Source organism: Taurulus bubalis (assembly GCF_910589615.1).
Source record: "Taurulus bubalis genome assembly, chromosome: 10".
NCBI classification, from domain to species: Eukaryota; Metazoa; Chordata; class Actinopteri; order Perciformes; family Cottidae; genus Taurulus; species Taurulus bubalis.
The window spans coordinates 14,015,809-14,043,339 of record NC_136598.1 but is presented as its reverse complement, the minus strand read 5'-3'; the positions used below and the strand labels follow the sequence as shown (position 1 = coordinate 14,043,339).

Below are 27,531 nucleotides of genomic sequence, written 5' to 3'. Positions count from 1 at the left end.
GTCACTCTGCTCCGTCTTTCATTTTTTTATCTTCTCCTCTCGCCTCCTCCCGTCTGAGTCTCAGTCCTCCTCGGGGCCCGCAGCCCCCCTCAGTCCGTTCATACAGAAGGGCAGGCCGGAGGAGAAAGGGTTGTCAGACGGGGAGAAACCACTGAAGGGTGGTAAGCCGGCCAACCGCTGTAGGTGTGGAAAGAAGGCTGGCGGGGGTCCCTTGTGGTGGTCCGAGCGTAGCTGCAGGCCATCGCTGTGTTCTATGCCGTGGTGGTGAGAGGGGGGCAGCTCAGGTGGAGCGTAGCGGATAGTGCTGGGAGCGTAGAGGCTCTGAGGGCCCTGCGGGCCGAGGGCAAGGGGGTGGAAGAGGACCCGCCCCGCTGCACCGCCTGCAGCCAGTCTCTGGAGCAGCTCAAAGTCAGGAGTGCTACCTGCAACACCGCTGCTCCGAGTGACCAACCCCGACACAACCCTGTCCTCGCGAGGCAGCGGAGAAGACACAGACATGGCGGGAGAAAGAGCAGGGGAAGGGGGAGTGAACAACCCTTTTGGGGGGGCCTCACTGCTGGAAGAAGAGTCAGGGATCGTGGTGGTGGGGCTGTCGCCATTGAGGCTGCTGGAGGGTGTGTGTGCATGTGAGGGTTGAGGCTGAGTGGTGTGTGTGTGGGAGGCGGAGGTCTGCGTGTGTGACCCCCAATGCCCCCCGGTGGTCAGGGCTTCATGTTCAGTCTTGATGCTGGGGCTGCCAGGCAGGGGAGACGGGGTCACTACGCTTTTCAGTTGCTGGATCACAGCCCGGCCGTTGTGCACCCTGCTCCCCCTCTCCCCTCTAGTGGGGGTGTCTCCTCCCCTACTCTGTTTACCTCCTCCACTGTCTTCCTGTTTCAGTCTGTCACTGTTTCCCACCTGGTCCCACTCTGTCTCTTCCTCCTCGTCCCCCTCGCTTTCACTCGCCAGGTCCGAAGAGGCCGATACACTCTCCTCTGCGTGACGCAGCTCCTCCAGTCTGCGACGGGTTTCGGGAGGAGCACCCTCGGGTTCGGATCTCAGCAGGCGCTTCCTCCTGTCCTCTGATTGGATGGCAGCGGTGGAAAATTTCTCTCTGCCTTTAGTTTCGAGGTCACTCTTCCCCACTGAGCTCTTCGCTGGTTGTGAGCCTGTGGAGGAAGGAAAATAAAAAAGAGGCACAGGAAGGTGTTTATGTGTGTCAGTGGGCATCATGGGAAGGCACTAATGTGTGTGTGTAGCATCCTACCTCGGGCCTGGGGGGAACTGTCGGTGGGGGACGAGCTAACTCGAAGTCGCTCTGCTCTTACATTCTCTGGTAGCTGCATTATATCCAGGGGAGTGTCGGGCAACTCTGTTCGGCTGAATGAATAGATGATATTAGAAATATAGTTAGATAGATAGATAGATAGATAGATAGATAGATAGATAGATAGATAGATAGATAGATAGATAGATAGATAGATAAACATATGAAAATAGAGAAGGAGAAAGGGAGGAGAGAAAAGGTGCACATATACTAAAATGACCATCCACCACTTAAAAGCCACTTGCAGCCACAAAAAACATTGCTGCTGTGCTGATTTGAGTGAATACTTAGAGATGGAAACAACATATAATCTGCCTAATAACAACTTCCAATAGCCAAACTGGCCCTTGTAACCTCCACCTAGCACATCAACTCAATTCTCCAAACAACAGCCCTTATCACACAATACACAAGCACTGCCACGCAAACCGACAGATAGGCAGAGACCGCCCTTCAAGACACACACACACACACACACACACACACACACACGGACCCACTCAGCAGCCCACCTATACACAGCTAAGCTCAGACAAGGAGGAGGCTGTTGGAGAAGTTAATGAGCTCTTGTAATTACAGCACTAATTAACTAAAACACCATTCAGCCCCAAAATTCTGACATCCATTTGTTGTAATTATATAGCTTCAGTCCAATTAGCATTGAAATTCAGCCTACTCCTCTTGTTTTTGTCTCTGCCATTTGTATTATGTGCGTGCGTGTGTACATGTATCTTCCAAATGTGTGTTTGCGTCAGTGTCTGGGTGAACATGTGTGTGTATACAAGAGGAAAATAATTTATTTTGTCGAGGTTACTGCAGTTGTGTCTGTTAAGTGAATAAATAAAGCCTTTAACAAAAATACTACTCCTAATTTTAACAAAAACAAAGATGCAGAGTCTTGGAATTTCCTTAATCAAAGTCTCCTTATAAGATCATGCTGCCAATTCAGAGTAATGACATTAAATAGTGAGTAAATTGCTGTTTATAGACAACATTACAGACTCTGCAGAGTAATGACTTTTACTTAAAATTATTTTAACTAAACTCTACAAAAATAAAGAAATGAAGAATACACTAACACAAAAAGAAAGGGATCATCAAAACAATATGCAGTCAGAAAGCTAAATCTCAGCTGAATTATCTCACCAAAATCTGCTTTCTATAATAGACAAAAACATTAAATAAAAGAGAATTCATCAACTATGATATGTTTTTAGAGAAAAACAAATCAAAAATCAATCAAACATCAAATGAATTTGTCATCTTGACTATTTATATAAAAATGTAAAATAGCTGGTAATGTGCTTTGCCCTGAGTATCCTCAGCGTTTGAGTGAAACTCTTCTATTAATCCCTCTTCAGGGATCAGTTCATATCAGCAGTCCTGGAGCCCCGACTGTGGCTGTACTGACCTCAGGATGTAGTTGACCCAGATGACGTTGCGTTCATGGGGGGCTTTGTGGTTGATGGAGACGGTGGCACTGGACTGGATCCACAGGTAGCCTCCCCTCCTCTGGAGCCAACGGTAGTAACCGGTCACCACCTGGCCTTTCCTTAGCACTGAGAGGAGACGGGCAAAAGATGGAAAGAAAGAATGTAAAACAGGACACGGGAGAGAAGAAGGACCGGGAAGAAGCAAGTTATTGGTTTGGCAGTTCATGATGATGGCAGCAGAGGGCGCCTATCACAACAGGACAGAATGAGATTTCAACAGGCTCTCACTCGCAAGTTCAGACACTGTGCAGAATTAGGGGGATGGAGATGAATTACATATACACATGCATATAGATGTGACTCACAGTCCTCATGGCTCTGACGCAGGTTTTCCAGGTCTTCTACATGGATGAAGTGGTAACAGGTGTGTCCCACCACCTCTGCTGGGGTCAGATCCATATACTCTGAGATCCTGTAAAGTCATGCAACAGAAATATGAATTCACATTCTTTGTATGTATTCAACGTCCACACCGCTAAACTTCAACACACGGGCGAAACCCTACCTGTTCTCACAATATGTGACCTGAAGGTCCATGTTCACTCGGAAGACAAACATTTGGCTCTCCATGCGGACTTCATTAAGGGAGGAGGGCGGGAGGGTGTGTGCCAGTGAAACCAAACCTATCGGTCGACGCACTGAGCGCGCGGAGCCCGGCACAAGCGCAGGGCGGCAGCGGATTCGTCCTGTCACATGGATTACCTGACAAACAGAAGGCACCAGTATTTACTCGTTTCACAGAAGGATTTGTTTTAGACCTCATACGAGCTTTACAAAGTGATATTCCCAGCTAAAGAATGCAGCAGGACAGGCATTACAGCAGTGAGTGCAGTAAACTGACTGCTATGTGCAGCGGTGCAGTGTAAAATAAGGTCACAACCATAAAACACACTGAAACTGATGAAACATTAGCTGTGTAAAACAATATGACAAGACCCTTCTTGTTGTTTAACCATCCCAAGAACAATCAGATAAAATAGGATTAATACAAGGTATTTTTTCAAATTATGAGAACTTATTTTCTCTGCACCTTATAACCAGAAGACTTGACATGCAAGCCTCTTTTGGTGAGCGTGGACTTCATGCGGATGAAGTAGCCGCGGTCAGGAGGATCATCAGCAGGGGAATGAGGACTAGACGGAGCTGTTGAGGGCGAGAGAAGACGTGAAACTATAAAACATATCCATTCTTTGTCATGAATTTAGTTATTTTTGTTTTCCTCGTTTTGGTGATGTAAATTGTGTTTTTCTTATGTAGCTTTGGAGATTGAAAAGTATAATCAGTACCGGGCTCAGGCGTACCAGCCAGAGATGAGGTGGATGCGGAGCTGGAAGCGCTCTCAGGGCCCGTGTGGCAGCCGGCCTCGGCCCTCAGATGCGGACTGATTCCCAGCCGCTCGGCCATCTCCACGTGGTCTGCCGGGTGGATGTAATCAAACACACTGCTGCCGGTCAGCTCCACCTGAAGAGAAACACATACACTGATCAAAAACTGAAGCTTAGAGCACAAATGCCTGCACATGAGCGCCCACACACACACACACACAGGAAAAAAATCAATATACGTTATGGCAGGAAAATGAAAGCACTGCTCGGGGTTACAACTCAACAAGGAGTGTAGCGGTTGTAAGACATTCCTACACACACGCACACGCACACACACATACATTTAAGTCCAGTCTCAGAGGACCAAGTGACTACAGTATTACACAAATAAAACCAGGGGAAATAAAAATCAATTGTATTTGCTGATTAAAAACAGGTGAACTCCAAGTATCTCCAAAGGTCACATTACTATTCTTCTTATTCCCTGTCTCCCTCCCTGCTCCTTCATTTAGTTACAGTCTACCCCGGCAGGCATAAAGAGCAACGCAAATAGCTCATACAGCTCTATATGATCCTATCATCATAATGCATCACAGTCGCATCTCTAATCATTTAAAGGTAATAATGGGGCTGCTCTTGCACGGCATCCATAAAAGCAGCACAATCGGAGCAGGCGTGATTCCATCTGAAGCTGTATACATGATTGCGTGTGTGTGTGTGTGTGTGTGTGTGTGTGTGTGTGTGTGTGTGTGTGTGTGTGTGAGAGAAAAGGTAATGGGGGAGAGAGAGTATGCATGCTTACACACATGCATGTAGTTTCTATTACATCTGTGAATGTGTGTGCGTCTGTGCATGTGCGTGCCAATACCATTCCATCTGATAAAGCCGTGGCTGCAGCAGCCTCACACCCTTGTCTGTAGGACACAGCCATTTATTACCGGATTAGAGCCATTTACTGCAGGCTTTATGGGAGCTTCAGCAAGGCCCTCAAGGACATCACAGCCAGGGGAGAGAAAGGAACAGGAACAGGGAAGGTGGGAGCAGAGGAATGAGGTGGACGATGAGTGAACGGAGAGGGGTGTAGATGGAGGAAACCCCAACGAGTGAGGGAGGACACGCGAAGGGATAGAGGTTCTTAGCCCCAGACTTGCAGGGCTTAATCTCTCGAGGGATGTCCTGTTTTTTGGAAAATTTGCCACCAAACATATAATTAAATAGTAGATTTGATAGGCACCATATGGAGTGATCTCCCCAAATACTGGGAAAAAATTACTTTAATGTGAAAACGGCAACTTTTTGACATATGTACCAAAGCCAAAATCTATATCTGATGATGTCTTCTTTGCCCTTAATTTGATGGAGCATTACAGAAATGTATCAAGTCAAGTGTGATTTCAAGTGACTCGAGTGACAATAACTGTTAGCTTGCAGTCAGTAGCCACAGTGATAAAGAGAGGCTCTGGTAATAGCTAGCAGTTGCTAACTTTTTAGCGATCCAGTCACATTGGAAAGATTTGATTTCCATTTCACTTGTCACATTATTATCATCATTATAGAAGATAAAAATACTCTTACTTCCGTTTAAAGTTAGCACCTAAAAAAAGAGATTTATTTTGGCCACTTATGGGCAGCGAAAACAAGTTATATACACAACATTGACATATCTTTCAAGTTGTAACTTGTTAGCAAAGAGTTGCTGGTATTAAACAGTAGTTTACGGAGCAACATTATCATTCATTTGGATTTGTGTTTCTGGCCAACTGGAGAATCTTAGTCCAATATTCAATCTCCTTTTAGCTCTATTTTTGGTCTCAACCAACTCTTGAGGGAGTACAAATAGTGTCTAGTTTTCTATAACTAATAATAAAGGCCACTGTGTGTTTTCAGGTTCGGTCATATTAACATTAAATTCCTATTTATTTTTCTTGATCCCGGTGTTTCTATTTTCAGGAGGACAGTGATCACCATCTTGTGGTGTTTTGTGTGTTGTTGCTGACCAGCAGATGATAGTGATTTGAGTTGATTACTGCCTCTAAAAGAAATGCCTTTTCTGTTCCACACTTGCCCAAAGAAGATCTCTGTAGATTGAACCGTTGCTTTGATAAAAAAAAAGAAAAAAAAGCCAAATAAACTATTTATTTGGAACCTCGCAGTCTGCAGACCTCCTTTGTGTTTTTTTGTCTTGCACCTGAGTATCTTTACCTTTCATAATGTTTGTTACCCGAAAACATATCCTGTGTATTAAATGATTTACATGGAAAGCTTCACAACACCCTCCCGAGTATGTCTTCTTTCTTTCTGATCCCTCTTCTTTTCATTATGCAGATATAACGTCAGAAGTGTAATTAGGTGCTGGATTTTTCTGCCGCATTCCTGTTGATTCTGGCATCTAAACAGATTTGTTCATTAATGTTTAAAAATTAAGAGTTTGCATCTACGTATTAAGAGGCTGGATATCTGAAGTGTGTGCACTGGGGATTGGTTTGTAAAACTCTGGATGAACCATGCTTTGAGCAGATTTATTACAGTTTATATGAAGATGTGTCTGTCTGTCTGTGGTCAAGGTGTCTGTGTTTTATGAATAGCGATTCCACAACAAGGACTAAATTTACCTCTGCTCAGAACACTGGACCAGCCATCTGAAAGAGACACAATCCCCTGGCCCTGTGGTATTGGAAAACAAGGTAGAGAGACAAACAGGTCCTTATGGGCTTTAACGGGCTTAAGACCTATCCGAATAATATCACTCCATCACAGGCAGGAGGGAGGGATTGAAAAAAGATCAGACAGAAATGAGAAGATGAGAAAGAGACGGAGCGATTGAGAGGATGAGCCAGGCTCAGACATTAAAACAGGTATAGAATGTGGCGCGAAGGGAAGACGTGAGAAGAGACCGAGATCATTCAAATCTGTGTGTGTGTGTGTGTGTGTGTGTGTGTGTGTGTGTGTGTGTGTGTGTGTGTGTGTGTGTGCGTATGCAAGCACACGGCGCGCCTCTGTTTCCCTGCGTATGTGACTAGACTGTCTGTTTTTGTGTCTCCACGCGTCATTGTGTGTCATTGTTTGTGTGAGTAGTTGTCTGTCAGTGCACCTGCGTGAACCTGCTTGTGTGTGTGCGCAGAGTGCAGACATGCACGTGCATGCATGTATATATGGCAGTGTGGTGGGGATGAAGGGGGAGGAGGAGGGCAGCAAGCAGGGGAAGGAGAGACATGATATAAATAATAGCAGGGGGCTTTAATATGTATGAGGCATCCGGGCAGTGGTCCACAACACACTCTCAGCCCTCAGCCCTCACTGACTGATGGGAGAGGAGAGAGGGAGGATTTGGGAGGGGGGAGGGGGAGCGGAGGCTGCATACTAACCATTCCCAGATCAATTCTCTCCTCCCTTAATCCACCATCCTTCCTCCCTTCTCTTTACCCCATTTATCCCTTTTCTTTCTTCTCCCAGCCCCTTCTCTTACTTCTCCATCCTTTTCATCTCTCCTCCCTCCAATTCTTCATCTGCTCCGGCCTTTGTCTCCTCTTCTTCAATGCCATCTATCCATCTCTTTCCTCCTCTACCTCCTTGGCTCCCCCTCCCCTCTTTTGCTTTGTGGCATTCCCAGGTTTTTATCCCTGATGAGCTTCCGGCGTGGAGACCCGGTGAGAAGAAAAATGATACCTGCAGGCACCAAGGGAGTGGGCGGCAGGCTGTGCCCTTGGTCAAGGTGCCTGACCTGGGCTAAGCCGGCTAAGCAACCCCCCTGTCAGGGGAGAAGCCCAGGGTGTAAGCCAGGGCAGAGGGGTCAGACAGGGGGGACAGGAGACGGCAGGGCAGGGGCGGTCCACAGGGGCGACATGCCCTCTAAAACAAACCACCAGTTACACTTTTTCACTCAGAACATCATTTGTTTGTCTGTCCTTCCTCTCTCCCCTGTGCCCGCCTCCACTCGCCAACAAAATGTTTTCGTCCTCTCCCTCCCACCTTTCCGTTCTCTCTTTTTGTATCTTTTTTTCTTTCCCGTCTTAGGTGTCTATAAACACACTATATACTCCCTCTCATGTATCCCCCTAACTCATCTCAACTTCTATCTGCCCTTTCTGGCTGTCTCTCTTTCTCATCATAAACCCCCTCCCGCCCGCTCTCATCTTTTCAGGAAGGTAAACGTGGCGTTGTATGTTCAAGGTTTTGAACGTAATCTTCGATCATAAATAATTTCATTAGAATGCTGATGGTTCAGGCCCTGTTTGAGTAGATGTGATGGGTTAGGCCATCTGCTCAGCTGATAAGAACAGCTCTGTTTTATTAGCATCTCCACCAAAGCCTCGGCTGTCTTGTTTACCTAGGCAATCCCAAGGTGAATTTCATTCCTTCTGCACATTTAAACTCTATTTACACACTCAGACTCTCTCTCTCCTCTTTACCACTGTCTCTCATTCTCACCCCTCTCCCACTCCTTTGTTTTCCTTCTCTCTCATAATTGTCTGTCTGGTTCTCTATGTTTCTGTTCCTATCTTCCTTTTTTATTCTGTATCCAGACTTCCAACACTCTATCTTCCTTTTGCATTTGTCTTTGCAAAGTGAAGACTCCATGGCAGGTGCACACAAACAACTCTCACCTGCTCACTCCATTCAAACAGGATGTGCTAGTATTTTGTTTCAAGTGTGTCATATATAATACAAACTTGCATGCCCATATTTACATTAAACAGGTTTTTATTGTCTCGATACTTGCTGTGAAGACATCTCTTCCTAATGTGACTCATTCGAATAAGCAGCCGATGCATGTTGCTGCCGAAGCTGTGCCCCTCCTAAAATATGTAAGTGTACGACTGAGCTATGGCGGCGACAAAGATTGCATACAGAGATTCCAAAAGCTGTAACTGGACAGCTTGTGTTTTCTCCTCCAAGTGTACCAGTGCAGATAGTTGATATTGAATACATCGTTAAAAAGTAAAATCTTGTTATACTCCAAGTCAGTACAAAGTGACATTAGTGTGATTACCCAACGTCACTCTAAGTTACAGTTACAACCCACAACATATTTGGAAAGAAAATGAAGGTGAATGCTGAATCAGTTATGCCATATACATCTCAATGTAAAGCTATCGATGGTGGGACTCCAGTTGCCCCGGTGTCAAATATAAATTTAGCTTCAGATATCTGCCGTCTTTATTCTGTAAAAAATAAATGCATTCTGAAGTTGAAAATAAAAAAAGGCTTCAGCAATCTAAATCAGACAAATTAAGTGAATATTGACTTGGTCCTTGCTGTCACATAATCTGTGTGGTGTCCCGGAAACAAAACTAAATGCAGCCAGCAGGAAGTATAAGAATAAGTAAGAGATAGAGTAGAAACACTTCCTTCCTTTACTGTAAACAAGGGCAAACCCACAATCACAGCACACCACCTTAAAAAAACAAATGTCCATTATTGAAGCACTAACTTCCCTCTTTCTCACCCTCTCTCTTGCTGTACCGATTCTTCTTACTTCGAAACATCTCTCTCTTATCACACCTCTCCTCTATTCCTCCCCCTCTCTTTCTCTCTCCGGCTGTCTCTATCTATCTTCCCATCCCCCTTGGTGTTTTTCCCCCTCCCTACAATCAATGTGGCTTTTAAGATGCCTATCGATTTGTTCCCCTAGACAGGCCCAGCGCGCTGGGGCGACACTTTGATTGCTGGGCCAGTAATTACTGTTATTATTTATGCATCTGGGCAAAATGGCAGGACTTAACATTCACAGTACAAGAGGCCACAGGCAATCAACAGAGGTGAGCACCTGGAGAGAGAGACAAGGCGGTAGAGAGAGGTAGACAGAGAGTAGCATTGGCCCCATGAGAGTTGCACTCCAGAGATGAGCGTGAAGAGTGCAGTCAAAGATATTCACACTCACACACACGCAAACACACGCAAACACACACACACACACACACACACACACACACACACACACACACACACACACACATACACTCCAGAGAGGGGGATATGAAAGCGTACGCACAAGATAGGCACATGTGTGCAAATGTGCTTGTATACAAAGGATTATTCCAGTGTGTATATGTGTGTGTACGTGTGTGTATGTGTGTGTATGTGTGTGTGCGCAATGAGGTCGTCTTACCTGTGAGAGTCCCAGGTAAATAGAAACTGTCTCTGAGATGTAGAGGAAACGTCCCTCCTGACTGACCACGAACACAAAGCCATCCAGAGACTGTGCATAAAAAACACACACATCACACACACACACACACACACACACACACACACACACACACACACACACACACACACACACATGAAGGCAAACAGAAACAAGACAGACAAATTAGAGCAATTAGTGTGTATCGAACAAATTACAATGAGCTAGAGAACAAACAACCCGTCACCCCTCGGCCTCTTCTCTCAATTTGCAAACACACACTCACACACACACACACACACACACACACACACACACACACACACCAAACCGACATGAAACAACAGGCATAGATGCAAGCTGCAGCTCCACACAACAGCTGTCGACAAGGCCTGCATAACTAAACACACAGAAAGCAGCACAGAGACAAAAGTACCACATGTGCGTGCACAACCTCGCACACACACACACACACACACACAGTCAGACATTTAGACAAGCACACACACAAACATACATGAACAAATAGAGCAAAGAAACATGATAAACTGAGCTTATAGACCAGAGATGTTTCAATCAACTGTAATAAACTCAGAGTCAGAGCATCATCCTGTAGGGCCACACACACACACACACACAGACACACACACACACACACAGACGTAAACACACACCCAGACACCGGTACAGACACAGACACAGATAGAAGCAGAGTCATTATAGCCTGCAGTGATTCTAATGAGAAGTGAAAGGTATACAGCCAGGCCATTAGAGAGGACTGCTTCAGAGAATAATATTAATCGTCATAACAAGCATCCAGGAGTGAGCCGACAAAGCCTCAGCCTCACACACACACAGACCAGGGCCACTTTGCTCTAGAAGAATGATTGCTATTTTGGCGGCCCAGTGCTTAAAGTGGCAGTGGTAATTTATGCAACTGACACATCCAGTATGCAAATGTGTGGCCGGGGTGTGGGGCGTCGTGTGTCGCGGCGAGGAGAAACCAGCCGCCTGAATGTCGGAGAACTAAAGTGCAATTATCAGGCTATTACGGCGGGAGGACGGCTGGGAGGAAAGAATCATACAGTTTTTCTGGAGCGTTAATTTGATTTCTATCAGCGCCATTCCCTAAGCCTCCTTTCCTCTTTAAAATGCCAGAGGAGAGCAGACATATGCAATGTTTCTTTGTTTTACCACAACCTTCTCAATTATCAGCTTCTATTCTTTTGGTCTCTGTCTACCTGTTACAACTACCTGTTTCCTGCTTTGCAAATGTATTTGTTCAATTCAACATCCTTTACATAAGACACAAAGCATTAAGTTTAGTTTAGTTCTTGCTCTGGTTGCTCCCCCAACATCTCTCCTCTCTCAGCCCCCTACACCTGCAGTGTTACCTTCTTCCCTCTTCCTCTGAGTCTTTGTCTCTACATCCTGCACTTCGTCATCCCTGCAGCCCTCCTGCCCCAGAATCCCCCTCAGGCTCCATTCATCTGTCAATGCAAACGGAGGCATTCTTTGGCAGCCAACGATATCGTCCGAGCATCTGAGGTTTATGAGATGTGTGGGTGTCCGTGTGTGCGGGCATGCCACAGGAGTTTGCTTGGAAATGTATGTCTTGAGAGACTGAGGTAGGAAAACTTCAGCTAATACAAACTGTGATCGCACGCAGCACCAACAAACTGTAGCACAATACAGTCATCTATGAGACAGATGTGCTTCTCTGTCAAGGACAATACTAATAGCTGTCCAAAGATAGTCCATAATAGATTTGAAACCTTTCAGACGAACAGAGGGATTATGTGTTGATTAAAGTTATTAAAATTCTCAAGATAAATAAACCATTTGAAAATCCGTTGCACTGTCTGACCATTTTCACAAAGCTGAAAACTGAGCAATTTGACGTTTTTGAGACATGGTTTGCACAAAAGACAGAATATTCTCACATACCCACTACAGTGAAAACATCGCAAATACATCATGTAAACACATGTAGTTGCATGATATAATAATCATTACAGAATTGTATGTGCTGTGGTCTTTACCTGCAGGAGGTGCGCCCCTAGGTGCTGCTCAAACATGTCAGTGGCTAGAGAAAGAGATGATCGTCTTACTGCAGAGAGAAAGTAGACAAACACACATCAGACACTGACTGACATCAACATGTACTTGATACTACATGTTCAAAAGGGACTGTTTTAAGATTCCGGGTCGCTCTTACCATGCAGGTACAAAACTCAGTTTTCCACCTTAAGTACAGATTTGAGACCGTATCTGTCAAACTACCACATACTCACTGCAGAGACAATACATTGTTTAACGAGTGTAAAGACTTGTTTGAAGTGAAAGAAAGATCACAGCATGAAAAGAGATTTATATTGTGGGGCTTGTTTTCTCAAAAACATAAAAAGTCTAAGAAAATCTAAGTGATGTAACTCTTTGGACATTTACAGAGACTTGAAGGGATCAGGAGGGTGATATTAATTAACTTAGTAGTTACTCCATTTTCTGATTGGGTTACATAGCATATTAGTAATTATACAAAATGATCTGGAAATATGACTGGTTCATCAGTGGGGGTTTGTAAAAACGTTGCATCTCAGTGAAGTATTTAAATCTGCACTGAATTGAAAAGCAAAACTTGATCATCACGTCTGATGAACAGCAGAATCGACCTGCGTGTCTAAAAAAACTGAGCATAAGGAGGGGGTGCAATGTGATGCAAACCACTCAATTGCCAGCAGACACACAAAGAAACACACACACACACACACACACACACACGCACACATGGTTTCTGCATCTGCACTCTTAATGCATCCCAAACACAAGCTATCAGAGCTCCTTCAGTGCCAAAGTGGTGCTGTTTACCAAGGCAATTACAATACAAATAGAGTTGGAGGTGGTTAGGTAGGGGAGGGGGTGTGAAGATGGGTACGAGAGGAGCAGAGAGGGTACGGCAGGGAAAATGAGAAAACACTAAGGAAGGCGAGAGTGATCACTTTCTCCAAGGCAAACCTGGGCACGAGGGGCTGCAGTGACGTGGAAGATTAATTTAGCAATCAGTCCTATTTACTGTTCTATGTCAAAAAGAGAGGGTGATGGTGTGTGTGTGTGTGTGTGTGTGTGTGTGTGTTTGCGCGCGCACGAGCGAGTGTATGATTGCAAAAGCAGGGACCATACGTGAGAAGTAATCTCACTCACAAACAGGGCTGCTTTTGAACACAATGTTCCTTATCCGGCAGAGACAAACTATGTATGTGTGTACGCAAAATGTGTGTACAAGAGCATATGAATGTGTGCATGTGTGTGCACAACTTTAAGGATCATCGGATATCTGTGTGTGTGTGTGTGTGTGCGTGCGTGTGTGCGTGCATGCTTGCGTGCATGTCCGTGTGCATATGTATGTGTGTGTGTGTCGCTGCAAGGCTGAGGGAAATCAATACACGTTATGACAGGAAAATGAAAGCGCTGCTCTGGGTTACAACTGAACACAGAGGGAGGGTCGGAACACACACGCACACACACACACATCCATATACAATCACACACACATATATCACACAGCTGCCTGCTTGTGATGTGGGTTTGGTGAATAGAGGATGGAGGCATTCCATTAGAGCTATATACACACACACACACACACACACAGACACACACACACACACACACACACACACACACACACACACACAAACACACACACACACACTTCAGGAATACACACAGCAATGAATTCTCATGCACAGACTACACAGCGGCAACATGCCCTCCGATTAAAGAACACAAATACCCGCGCACGCACACACAAACTCACACACACATAAATACAGAGTTGCCGGACAAAGCCACAGTGGCATTGTGAGATTGGGGTCCCCCTGTGTGACAGAGTGTGAATATAAATAAGGCAAGTCCATTCAGGGCTATGAAAGGGGGTCTGGTGCTGGGACCCTTCAGCCTAGCCAGTCACTGCCTGGAGGGGGATGGGGAGCCAGCTCGCTCTCTGTCTGCCTCTCAGGCTCCCTTGTGGGGCTGCGATGGAGCTGCAGCACTGGGGAGCCTAAAGGAAGCAACCCCCATCATGACCATATGAGAATGACTCTAAAAAGATACACACACACACACACACACACACACACACACACTGTGATGTTAGTTTTGTGCATCCCATAATTGAAAAAAACACATGGAGTGTGCGTGTGTGTCTTGAGTTTCATGTCAGAGATTCCCGGAGGAGTAAAGGTGGTGGCGTGCGATCAGTAGTGCTGAGTAGTGTCAGTGTGGCGAAGGAAATGCTGGATGTGACATGAGGCCAGGAGGGCTGACGGATGAGTCTACATACGCATACACACACACAAACTCACACTCTCAAACACACACAAATACACAGAGCGGGAACCATTTATTAAAGACTGCCAGGGTACAATACGGCAGCCAGGAAACCAACAAAACACTGGACCTGGTGTGTGTGTGTGTGTGTGTGTGTGTGTGTGTGTGTGTGTGTGTGTGTGTGTGTGTGTGTGTGTGTGTGTGTGTGTGTACGCATGCATAAACGTGTGCACATGAAAAGAGAGAGTTTCACAGCGGTGTTCGTATCTCACCCTGAGAATAAAGATCCTCCTGTAGTGCTTTGACCCTACTTTAATGTGTGTGTGTGTGTGTGTGTGTGTGTGTGTGTGTGTGTGTGTGTGTGTGTGTGTGTGTGTGTTACCTTAAATATGATCAATTCTTTCAAATCATGTCTAATTATAAACTCATCAAAGTGTGAAAAAAATAAATCATTGTTCAAAATCAATTGAAGGAAAATCATTGTATTTCTATAGTTTTGGCCCTTTTCCTCTCTGGAATAATAACGTCATCCTCACAAAGTAACTAAAGAGATCTGCGAATGCCTGGACTGGACTGGACAAGAAACACGATCAGGCCGATTTTAACAAAGGAACAGTGTAACTAGATTATCTAAACGACCCTTTAAAAAAAAAGAAGAACTGCAAATACATGCACCCACAATGTTGGTAATGATAAAATCAAATGTAGCCGACTTATTTGGAAGAAAGAACAAAGACCACCAATAAAATGTTTACCAAAACTTTCCCATCACAATTTACATGCATGTCCCTTCTCATAAACAATGTTCAAAGATATTGTTAACCATCATGTTTGCCAGCTTGCAGATTTCTTCATTGCTGCCTTGTGGTCAAAAAATCCACACGGTAGCTTTAATTTGAGGGTAGAAAAAAATAAGTGATCTGGGTTATTACCTAATTGAATCATGTAACACTTTCATCTAATAGTTATGGGAGAAAATTGCAAAAAATGACCCGCACTACCCACTGGGCTCTGAAAAGACCACTTACTGTACGAACAGAGGATCTTGGAGGCACGACTGGAACGCTAATGACTTTTTCAGCTGCTAAACTAGATTACAGCTGTACATTTTTGCCTCTCAGTTTCCACAGACATCAGACCTATTTTGACCAAAACTAGTAAATAGACCATGTATACCTCATTCAATAGAAACTGGCAGTACTAAAAGAAAGTACTTTAGACAAGTGACTACTGGGCAATACGCGTTTATCACCAACCTTTTTCTGTAATTGAGCTAAACTGTCTGATTGTTTGATGACTCATCTCACTGTGTTGTTGCAGCATTGTTGCCATGTTCACAGATCTCAGCAATTATCACCACCAGGAGGAGGATCAGGCAATCGGTTGCTTGTTTGCATTTGTCTGTTATGGCTGCATGCTTGAAGACCTCTTGGGGTGGCGGTGACTCACACTTTCTCAAAACACCTTTTAATATTTTATACTGCCTTTGACTTACTTTTAGTGTATATCAGTTAACGTAACTACCAGTACAAACACTACTGAGTACATCGCCGCCACTCAGCCGCTGCTGCGTTGGGAGAAAGCGACTTTCCATATATTTATTTTGGGGGCAAGATTTAATGAAATGTAAACGACTTCGAGCCAATTGTCTCCAGACATTACATCTTATTTTGAGTTTGAATAAAGTGTCTTTTATTTCCTTACAGCCCTTTAGTGCCGAGACAGGAGGGGATAACCAATTGTCGGCCGTCAATCACACTATACACACTAATACAGCTGGGGTCGATGCAGACGATGCAGACACACCTGGCGGTCTATTGAGTGCACCTTTCGATTCTATTGTTATAGATAAAAGTGGACAAAACAAGAAAACACATTCATCTTTTTTACTTTTGCTTCCGCCCATGCACGTCATGTGATTGTGCGAGTGTACAGACCTGATGCCGACCCCGGGTCTTTGATCGCTCCTTTCTGTCACACTCCCGTTTCATTAGCTTCCCAGGACTGCTGCAAGGTTTAATTTCATTGTGGGAATAGGAGATAGAATGGGCCGGGCCACGATCGGACACGTTAATTATAGTCTGACTTGCAGGTCAATTCTCGGGGTCTCCCCAGCGCTCCATGGGAAGAAAAGATAGAAATTTAATTTGAATGATTTTCATTATACCTCTGTCTAATACATAATTTAGTCCCAGTTAGGTCCATGAGTTGTGGCCGCACACGCACACACACAGACACACACAGACACACACAGACACACACACCTAAACATCCCCCTACCTACATGCATATAACCATAGACGTGCAGATCGCCCTTCTCTCCACCCCCAAAGTGTCAACCTTTTAAACCAGGTTAGGATGTTACCATGGAAACCAAACAGATAACAGACGCAGTGAACCCCTCTTTCTTTCTATGTAGCTCTCTCTCTCTCTCTCTCTCTCTCTGTCTTCATATCCATCTTTGCCTCTTAAGTTCTGCTCTGCTGCCACCCTTTCAAAACAAGAGCCTGATCACCTGCCAAGTTGTTTACGACCATCCAAATGTGACGTTTCGGCTGTTCGACAGACAGAGAGAGAAAGAGTGACCCTAATCGCGGCGTCCCTCTCTAGTGCAATTATCTTCTCACTCTGACATCCATCCCTCCCTCCTTCTCTCTATCTCTCCTCTATCTCTCCGTCGCTCCTCCGTCGCTCCCTCACTCCTTTCGCGGTCGAACATAATTTGAGTGCAATTAACTTCCCTTAAAAGCCCCGGCTGCTTTAAACGCCGTGAATTAGAGGCGAGGCAGATGCAGGGAGAACGCAGAGAGGTGGGGAGACAGAAGGGAGGCGAGGGAAAAAAAGGCAATGAAAGAAAGGAGATGAGAAAGAGAGGCAGCGAGTGGAGGTGGAATGAAAGTCAATGTCAGCAACGCTGGGGAGGAGAGAGGTGTGTTTGACCTCACTAACAGAGACAGTAAAACACTTGAGCTGGCCCTGTTGCTGGCAGTGAATTGTCATTGTACTGTACCTTGTAAAAGACTGAGGGGCTCTCCAGTTGTCATATTGCATCTGGTTGAGTTGCTACAGATTCATGGAGAGAGATTTATGCAAGTGATATGGCAGCGTACTCCAGGGTGTGTCAGTACAGTGACATCACTGTTGGGCGTGGTCACAGGTGCAAAGAAGCACACTTCTGAATACACAAACCTCCAAGTTATTTGGTGAAGAAAACAAGTGCAAATGTTAAAGTTATTACCCAAACTCACAACATTAACATCCATCACACTGAATAGACTTCTGGTTCATGTTTGACCTACTGTATGTAGTGTAGTTGTGTGCACACTGCTTTTCCTGTCCAATGAGATCTCTGCAGTTAGTGTAGTGGGTACAATCGTATTACAACAAATAGAGAGTAAGGCCCTTGTTAAAATAAACCGGAATAATCCTTTAACAGGACATTTAAAAAAGCAGGGGAAAACTGTACTCCTAAGCAACATGTGCTCAATAGAGAAAGGTTTTGAAAAATAAATGATTCCAAATAAAATGTAGTCCTTCAATGCGCTGTGCAAATAGGTAAACACACACACACACACACACACACACACACACACACACACACACACACACACAAACATGGAATGGGAATGAATATCATGGGTCATTTTACTTTCCCTCCCTTCAGCCTTTCCTTTTCGCTTGCTCCCTCCTTCCATAATCGGTCTCTCTCCTCCTTCTTTTCCCCCTCTCCTGCTCTCTCAATCTCTCTCTCGTTCTCTCTGTGAAGGTCATGCAATTGATTTTCCTCTGTCTATTCATTTTTCAAGACTGGCTTTGAAACGTGGGAAGCAGACAAAAGCCACATCAGCCCCTCCCCTTGCCTCCATCCCTCGCCTCCACCTTCCTTCCCTCTCCGCTGGCCCTCGCCTGTCGACCAAAAACCCCTCGGACAAGAGGGAGAGTAGAGGAATGCAACCCACCCACCCTTTACCCCCTCTTTCCTCACACTCCTCTCCTCTTTCTCTCTTTATTCCTTCTACATTCATCCCTCCCCTCCTCTCTGTCCTCCTTTCCCTTTCAGCTGGATCTCTGACCACATTCCACTAACGGAATTAAAGTCATGCATCACACTTAAAACCCTGCCAATGCATTGTGGGTAGACTTGTTCAAACTGATGTCCAAATTACCATTGCATTTTCAGCCTCGGCCCCGCTGAGACTGTGTGACTTGCTTGTAAAAATCTCCAAACATTTAATAAAATACTCAAGATATCAGATCCCGACCTAGTGGAAGAAATGTTCAAGATAATTCAGACAGTAATATCGCTCGTAGCTGACATGCGATTCATTTTACCAGTAGTTCGCAATTTTCTATGACCTTCGCGTAGCTGCTGCAGGATTCTATATATTTACAGTTATGGTTCACATTTGTCGGAGAAGTGCTCTCATTGTAGTGTAAGCAGCATACCTTACATTTGTCTTTCTACAACACTTCCAGTTCATGCACAGGACAGCACGGCGACTTTTCTAAACAGGTATTTTCTTTCAAGGCCAAACAAAAGCGTCGAACACCGAGGAAAAACAATTCACTACGCGTAGCTCAGTCAAGGCCACGGCTGTGCGTAGGTGTGATAGTGCATGGATATCACTCAGACATTCAGATTGTGCAGCGCTGCATGGCTGGTTAGCAATGGATCCCAATGGATTCACCCATAATAATATTTATGATACTGTGGCCAAAGCTCACCATGTCGGTATAATAAAATATGAGATCTGTGAGTGGGGTACCTTTGGTCAGACACGTATGGCTGAGTGTTGAACCTCAATAGTTAGTACAACTAAAAATAGTATGCAGCACTGAACATTTTAAATGGTTAAGTATGAAAAATTAGGACCAGAAGCTGAATAAGATGTTGTGTCTTGGGTCGATGATACCTACTATTTGTGTCCAGTAAGTGTCCTATATGTACTGCAATTGGCATCTCAAAATAAATCTATGTACCTTACTTAATCAATGTGCACATAATGATTCAAGACAAAAACAAGTGACAATGGATGCCAATACAACTTTTTCATGGAAGACATCTTGACATGTCATGTCAGTAGGAAAAGCACCGATGTAAATAAAATGAATGTTGGCTGAATTCCATTTAGCTGATTCAGTTTCAGGGTCCTGGTATTGTGCATGCTGGCTCACTTTCCCATAATGCAGCAATAGCGTCTTTCCTTTAGAGAATCCCTGTCTGGTATATGCCATGACTTTCAAACTGTACAACCAAAGCTTTTTACACACTTCCTCGGGTATTGCACTGGCACCACTAATTATACTCAGCCCAGCTTATTATATTATTAAGACCATTGTGTCTTAACAGGTATGTGTGGTACATATTGTTCGAAAGCAAGTCCCACTCAGTCACACAAAACCTGCTATTAACACGACTGTTTTTTGCTCACATTTCCTCAAATTAGAACAGGCATGAACACACTCAGACACACACACACAAACACACAACTCTAATTGTACGGTAGCTGCATCATTTCCCCTCAGTAATAGTAGCAATTAGACAGGCTGTATAATTACACTGTCCTCGTTATATAGTTAATTTCTGTAATTACAAATCACACCAATAGTTTCCTCCCTCTTTCTGTAACATCTATCTCACACTGATTCAAACTCACAGCAGCCCATGGAAAGTCTTTATGATTATATGCACATGTATGTTTACAGGCCTCAGAATGAACATGTGTTTGTGACACACACACTCACACACAGCCCAAGTAATTATGGTTGCTAATAAAGGACTGGATTTTTGTGGCGGGGGGGGGGGGGGGTGTCTGTGAGCGACAGTAAACGGGCTTGGATTGGAAGAGATATGTGAGATGGATGCATGCATTTCAGCAATTTCTGTCCAAACATCGGCAGATTTATCTCTGCTGTGTAATTTTTCTGATAAGCTTCCTTAGTTTAGAAATTATCTTTTGACCATATTTAATTTACCTTTGCTTATTTGCACACTGCCATTGGCAAAGTCCATGAAAAGTTTCAATATTGAACAAATTCTGGAAAAAATATTTCCTACAAGGGCTCTAAGCACGATTAAAAAAAAAAAAAGAATGCATATCTCCTTTGCCCCAAGAGAAGTTTGAGTAGACAATAAAAGGCCTTGTATTATTTGGATTTTTATATCTTATGCAATTATTCACTGAAATTTAATTACCCAACATGAAGGACTTTTTTCAGCCGTCTCCAGATTCTCAGAGGGAGTAACGAGGACATGACCTCAGTGCCTTCAATAGTTGCTATAACTGTGTTTCCTACTGAATGGGTGTTCAGACAGAATGCAAATCAAATTAAATTGTAGAGGTTTGTGTACAAAGGCAATGCGATTGATTGACGCAAAGACAAGTCCGTGCAAGTAGTTGTAACTCCAGTGAAAACTTGCAGTGTATCCCAAGGCTTTATATGTATATATCATAAACATACAGAGACAAGAAGAAAAATTATAAAAACTGGAGGGAGAAGCAGAGATTTTGTCAGTAAGAGGTTGAGCCGAACACAAACACGCAGGCACACATTCAGACACGGTCAGTGCGTTCGTGGCTAGCTACCATACAGCTAACATACAGTTGTTAAATTGTCTGTTTCGGGGGATGAAACACAAACAGTGCAGTGGTCAAAACTGTGCTAATGATGCAAGGCAAGAATTTGCTTCATGTTCTGTCTGGACACTATATAATAGTTTTAGATTATGATATGGGATATTTGGTTCTGAAAAGGCAATATTACAAATATATTCAAAATCTATTTCATGTCCAGTGAACCAAAGCAGTTTGCTTTACGATATTTATTTTTCCTTTTTCTCACTTTTTCTGCAGTTGCTGTCTCCCTCCATCAGCGGGCTCCAGGGCGGGTCTCCCTGGCTGGCAAAGGTGCGCATGTGCAGGTAACTTATGGTTAGCCGGATGACTGAGGCCTTGTCCAGCTGGCTGGTGATGGCTCCGGGCAAAGGCAACATCTTGGCCAACTCAAAGAACTCGAAATTCTCCTTTCCCCGCCGCGAACGAGCCGCATTGCGAGACTTCTCTTTGCGCAGGTTCTGGAGACTGAGAGGTGGACAAGGGGAGGGTGAATCAATAGAAGACACAGATGAACACAGGGGGGAGAGAAAAAGGGAAGGCCAGAGAAATAATCTGGATCAGCACTGCGGTGGGAGAAACAGGTAAGGGGTGTCATATAATGGGCATTTACTGAACACCTGTTGATTGATTCATGCTCTGTATAAATGACCTGAGCATCAATCCAGAAAAGTCATTTCATAAATACAGTACATATAATGGTAATGGCTCCTGCAATGCAAGTAAAACAATCTCCCTTCTGACCCATCTCTTGCAGATTGGCCTGGTAATTACAGACAAACTCCCGTCTTCTATCTGGCAGAGCGGAGTCCTAATAATGCCATTTGCTCCACAATCCATATGTGAACATACACACGCAAGCTCTCGCTGTATGTCTCTCACTTTTCCTCCCTTCCTCCCGCCTCACTCACACTCTCTCTCTCTCTCTCTCTCTCTCTCTCTCTCTCTCTCTCTCTCTCTCTTTCTCTCTCTCTCTCTCTCTCTCTCTCTCTCTCTCCCTCTCTCTCATCTGGTCCCGGGCTAGTGAGCTGAAGCCGTGATTGAGGGATCAATAGGAAAGGGAGGGGCAGAGTGACAGAGGGGGGCCGGGGCTCAGGTAGCCTGTCTCTCTGATTGGGTATTGACTCTCCTCAATGGAGCCTGAGTGGTGGAATTATGTTGTCACAGCCACTTCACAATTTGTGTCGGTGCTGCGCTGGAATAAAGTGTGTGTGTGTGTGTGTGTGTGTGTGTGTGTGTGTGCGTGTGTGTGTGTGTGTGTGTGTGTGTGTGTGTGTGTGTCTGTGTGTGTGAGAGAGGGAGAGATAGAGAGAGAGATAGAAGAGAAAGAAGAATCAGCCTTTCTCCCTCGTGTCTGTATTGTTGATTCTCATCATAAGAAAGACCACCAGTGGTGTGTGTGTGTGTGTGTGTGTGTGTGTGCGCGCGTGTGTGCGCGTGTGTGTGCGTGTGCGTGTGTGTGCATGTGTGAGCGAAAGAAAGAACGGAACAAAGAAAAGGGCTGCGCATCATGTGTGTACATACGTTTATATCTTAATCAGCTGACCCAGTTGTTGTATTTCTCCAAGTGCAAGTGAAAACAGTGTGCGTTTCTGTGTGTTTGTGTGTCTGCTTGTGTGTGTATGGACTCATGCTGCCAGCCCTCTGTAACATCTCATTATTATACTGCCTCGACCCCAGCCACCGAGAACAATCAATACACACACATTGATTCTGCTTAGTTTTTATATCCGCCTTTAAATGACTGCCCATTAATAATTCCAGCCAAATTTACTTAATCTCCCACTAAGGGGAGGGGATTCACAGCTCTGACAGGATTGGCAGGTGAGCAACAATGCAGGTTATATGTAGCACTGAAGAGATCAGACTTATGTCTTCTGGATTGTGTTTCATTGATAGGAAATTCTTCTTCAGGCTGTCAGTGTGTGCAAGGGTGTTAATGCATGGATTTCACCTTGCAGAGATTAATTCATGGGCATGCACGCAGGCTTATACAGTATCAGCATGTGTGTGTGTGTGTGTGTGTGTGTGTGTGTGTGTGTGTGTGTGTGTGTGTGTGTGTGTGTGTGTGTGTGTGTGTGTGTGTGTGTGTGTGTGTGTGTGTCTCACCAGGGAAGGGTGGGTGGCTTGGCCAGTAGTCCTTGTAGGAAATCCCACTCCACACTCACACACTTCCCTTCGCTGACAAACGGCATGGTTGCCATCCTTCTCCCAATCACGTGCCGACGCCGCTGTTAACGAAGGCTCTGATCGGTTGAGGATGTGACAGACTCAGACCTGGAGATCCCCGAAACACAGTAGAGGAGGAGCAGAAAGAAAGAAAAGAGGAAAAAGAGTCAGTCAAGTAAGTCATGAACTACCTAAACGTTGACAGCACGATGGAACATGTTTTAGGGAGCCATCGATTCTTTAATTAGCAAACGTGTTTCCATCACAATATCTTGCATAATGTATTTTTCAGTGAAATACATTTTGAGCTTGGAGTGAGCACAAAGCCTCTTTTCAATAAAGAACATTGTGACATAATATCTCCATTTGCAGTTTCCATTCAGCCCTTTTAATTTGAATGAATACAATTTGCATTAAAATGCTCGGATGGAAACCCATTCTTACTTCATCCATCAGAGAGAGAAAGAAAAAGAAAGAAAGAAAGAAGCTAGTGAGGTTGAGAGAGAGAGAGAGCAATTAGGTACTGTATGTACTTCCTCACATAAAGGTCAGATTCTGTTCCCGAGGTAATAGACATAAGACAAAACACTGAGCCTCCCTTGAGGTCACAATTAAGCTGAAAAATCACAGATCAAATGTCTCCCCTCATCCCTGAGAGATTATTCAAACTTGTCTGCGACTGGAGTTTAAAGCAAACATCTCCGAAGATGAAGCACATGCTGTCCACTGCCGACTCCTCCACATCTAATGTCGCCTTCTGCCAGTCTCCAACACCACCTTCCTGTGGTGGAAGTTAAAGTTGCCAATATTCCTCCCTGTCCTCAAACAGAGTGCCGCTCCTCACCCGTTTTTCTCCCCTCTGTGCTGTGTTGACATTTAAAGGGCTCGTGTGGCCCCGAGCACCGCGGTGTCATGCCCTTGGGCCTGAGATGCCCTCTCCCTCTCTCTTACTGCCTCTCACTCTTAAACTCTCTCTTTCTTTGGCACGGCTGGGTCAGCACAATCAAGTCAGTAGAGCTTTGCCGGGGCAGTAGAAAATGGATTATGTCTCGAGTTTGAGCATGGCTATGCTGACCTTAGCTAAGAGGGGTCAGCAGAAGCTGGGCAGGTTTGGCAGATATCATTTCACAAATCTGGACTAAAACAGCCAACATTAAATGTATGCATGAGAAATTCTTGGATCAATTTCAAAGGCAGCAGAGACCGTGAGGGATTCAACACAGACAGAATAGTTTAACGAGGAGATTGGGTCATTCACTTACCTTTAGTAGTTTTAGGTGGCAATAGTGAAGCAAAAATGTGTGCTTTCTATTTCTAAATAGTCCGAGGGCAGTGATAGAAAGATTGGCCTCAATGGAAACGGGAGAGTGCGGTATAGTGTGTACATTTACTTGCAAATATTTCCTTCCACCATGCAATGTTATATTAGATTGCATGACTTACTGGAGCTGAACTTTGAGTATTGAGCTCAAAGCTCAATGCTCACTAAACAATAAGTCTCCAGCTATGCTAGCAGCGCTGTCAGGCTGTACTTCATTGGCACAGCAGCACTTTGACATCAATGCTAACATCTGCATGCTAATATGCTCACAACAACAATGCTAACATGCTAATGCTTAGCAGGTATACATTACTGGTATTGGTAATGGTGTAATGGTATGTTATATTTACCATGTTAACCATCTTAGTTTAGTGTGTTAACATGGTCATATTTGAAAACTAACCATACACACAGCTGAGGCCGATGGAATGTCCTTTTATAAGTATTTAATCATAAACCAAAGTTTTGAAACACATTTTTGACCTAATGATGGCACTACAGGAAAAGTCAGGGGATGGACATCGGTAACACATTTCATAGATGGGATACTTTCGTCTGGAGCAAAGTGACCGACTGACTGATCTTTGTCTCCATCCTTAGAGGGCAATGGCTGCTAAACGTAGATAACTTGCATTTACATTTGCATCAACTTGGGCTGGGAGATGTATAATGTAAAATCTGTATCAGAGTAAAGTCATAGATAAATAGTTTTTTTTGTGCAAAAAATACACCAGCGCATGATTAATAACAATATGACTAATGCAAGTTTCTAGACTGTTGGACTGAACTGTTGTTGTGTGGTTGGATATCTTTGGTTGTTGTTAGCTCTTTAAAGTTGTATTACCTGGGATTCAGAAAATGTACTTTATTATTCTGAAAAATGTACCTTTTACGAGGGCCTTAACATTCACGTACTGTTTTGTCCAAGGCTTATGTGTATGTCTAGGCTTCATTCATCTGTAGGAAACCTATATCTTGTCCTCTCAAGCGTCCAGCCAACAACATTGACAGTCCTCTCTTCAGCGTGTCTGGTTAAGAGAAGACCGGGTCGAGGAGAGGGCAGCTCACCTCTATCTAACAACTTCACCTTTGTCACCTTTCTATCTGACTTGGATAAATGCACTACATGTCAAATTAGGCTGCGTACAGTAGGACGGAGGGATCAAAAGGAGAGACAGGCAGGAAACAATTTACTCTTACATTTTCTCTTCCCAAACACACACGTGCACAGCCTTTTTCCATCCCATACCTGGATGTTTATCTCTTAATTGACCCTATCTGTGCTTATCTAATCTCTCCCTCCATCTTTCTGTCTCGGACTATCGCTCCATCTCTCTCTGCGTCGTTCTCTATCTGGGCAGACACAGGGGCGTAATGGACAGGGGCCTCCACAGTAATTATTCAATCAACCTCATAACCTTGTCGCAGGTTGGGCGGCCCATTAATGCACTCACCCAAATGGACCCCACCACTTTGACTGCTAATGCTCCGGCTAGCTAGCAGCACAACAGGCTGAATGTCAGCAGCGCCATCGAGACAGAGTGTGAAACAATTTGCTCAATAGAGCTGAGTCGACTTATTCTGTGATGGCACAGTGGGAAATATATAGAAAAGGAAAGTGTGACTTCTGAGAGCACTGAGGGGGAAAATGTACTGCGCCCACTGTAGAGATCAACCTGTATCAAGTGTGACCGCAGGTGTTCGCAATATGTTGCTGCAGTGCTACATATTCATAAGTGTGGTGTATATGTGTGTGTGTGTGTGTGTGTGTGTTTCAGACCCCTACCATATAGAGCCATGCTCTCTTGGCACGGTCTCAACAGCAACAGAGTGGAGGGCACTGCGGCGAGCGTTCACAGCCGCTGTTTGCCGTGCGTTTTTCTCTGGCTGCTTGCTTGGCGCCCGCTCTGTTTATTTTCATCAGGGACGTTTAATTAGGGCCTCCAGCTGTCAGAGGTTCGTTAGCGTGCCCCTCCTCTCCCAGAGCCGCCCCTCTCCGTAGGGAGGCAGGGGCATCAGGCAAATGAACACATTTAAGTCAAACAGCACGCAGACAGACAATAGCTCCACTGCCAAGCCACCGGCTCCCCTCGGTAGAGATATGGTTGTTTTATGCCTCATCTCCCCAACCCCTGGGGCCCGATACAGAGGCTGGTCAAGACTGAGAATGTGGAGGCAGAGGAGCTCTTATAGCCCACTGGAGACGACATGCAACCTGCGATCATGTAAAGGTGAAGTGCAGGACCAAGACTGAACTGATGGAGAGACAGAAGAGGTCCAGTTCTGGGGATTTTTCTACTTTTTGATAAATTACTAAAATTAGATTACCAAAAAAATCTAAGAGCCTAATTTTAGGAAAACCATACAGAAATATATTTTCCTTTTAGTTAAGAAAGTGAACAAAAATGACATATATGTATCCTGACTTGATCATTTTCCTCTCCCGTTCACCAATCAAACTAAACATATTTGACACATATGTGCCATGCAAGAGCCTTCTCTTGAGACCTGGATACATTCCATTGAGTGACCTTGTCATCATTTGCATTGCGCCTTTAAGCGGTGCTCACAAATCATGATTGCGTCATTGTGAAACAGGACCCTGGTTTGGTTCTGGCATGAAAAAGAATATGAAAAAAGCTGGCATCAGTTTCCAACTCACATACAAATTGTGTATCACAGGCATTCTGGTCATTTGTCAGTGTTTCCCAAGTAAAAACCATAGTGATAACAGTTTTAAGACAGCTCTCTTTTCTTCTTCCAAACCCCACCCGTCTTTCCTCGATCTAAAGGTAAAAGTGGAGTACACATACAACACCGATGTAAGATATTGCTGTGAATAATGTTTTA

At 44.5% G+C, this 27,531-nt stretch overlaps 1 protein-coding gene across 1 annotated transcript; it reads right to left on the bottom strand.

Annotated features, from left to right (window-relative positions):
• Positions 1–60: 60 nt before the first annotated feature.
• Positions 61–23,395, bottom strand: npas1 (neuronal PAS domain protein 1; the record flags this gene model as incomplete). Its single annotated transcript, XM_079225280.1, has 11 exons — positions 61–1,148; positions 1,247–1,359; positions 2,718–2,865; positions 3,105–3,211; positions 3,305–3,501; positions 3,830–3,942; positions 4,101–4,260; positions 10,234–10,323; positions 12,294–12,361; positions 21,421–21,659; positions 23,301–23,395. 11 exons carry the CDS (start codon positions 23,393–23,395, stop codon positions 61–63), a joined length of 2,418 nt encoding a protein of 805 aa, XP_079081406.1.
• Positions 23,396–27,531: the final 4,136 nt, after the last annotated feature.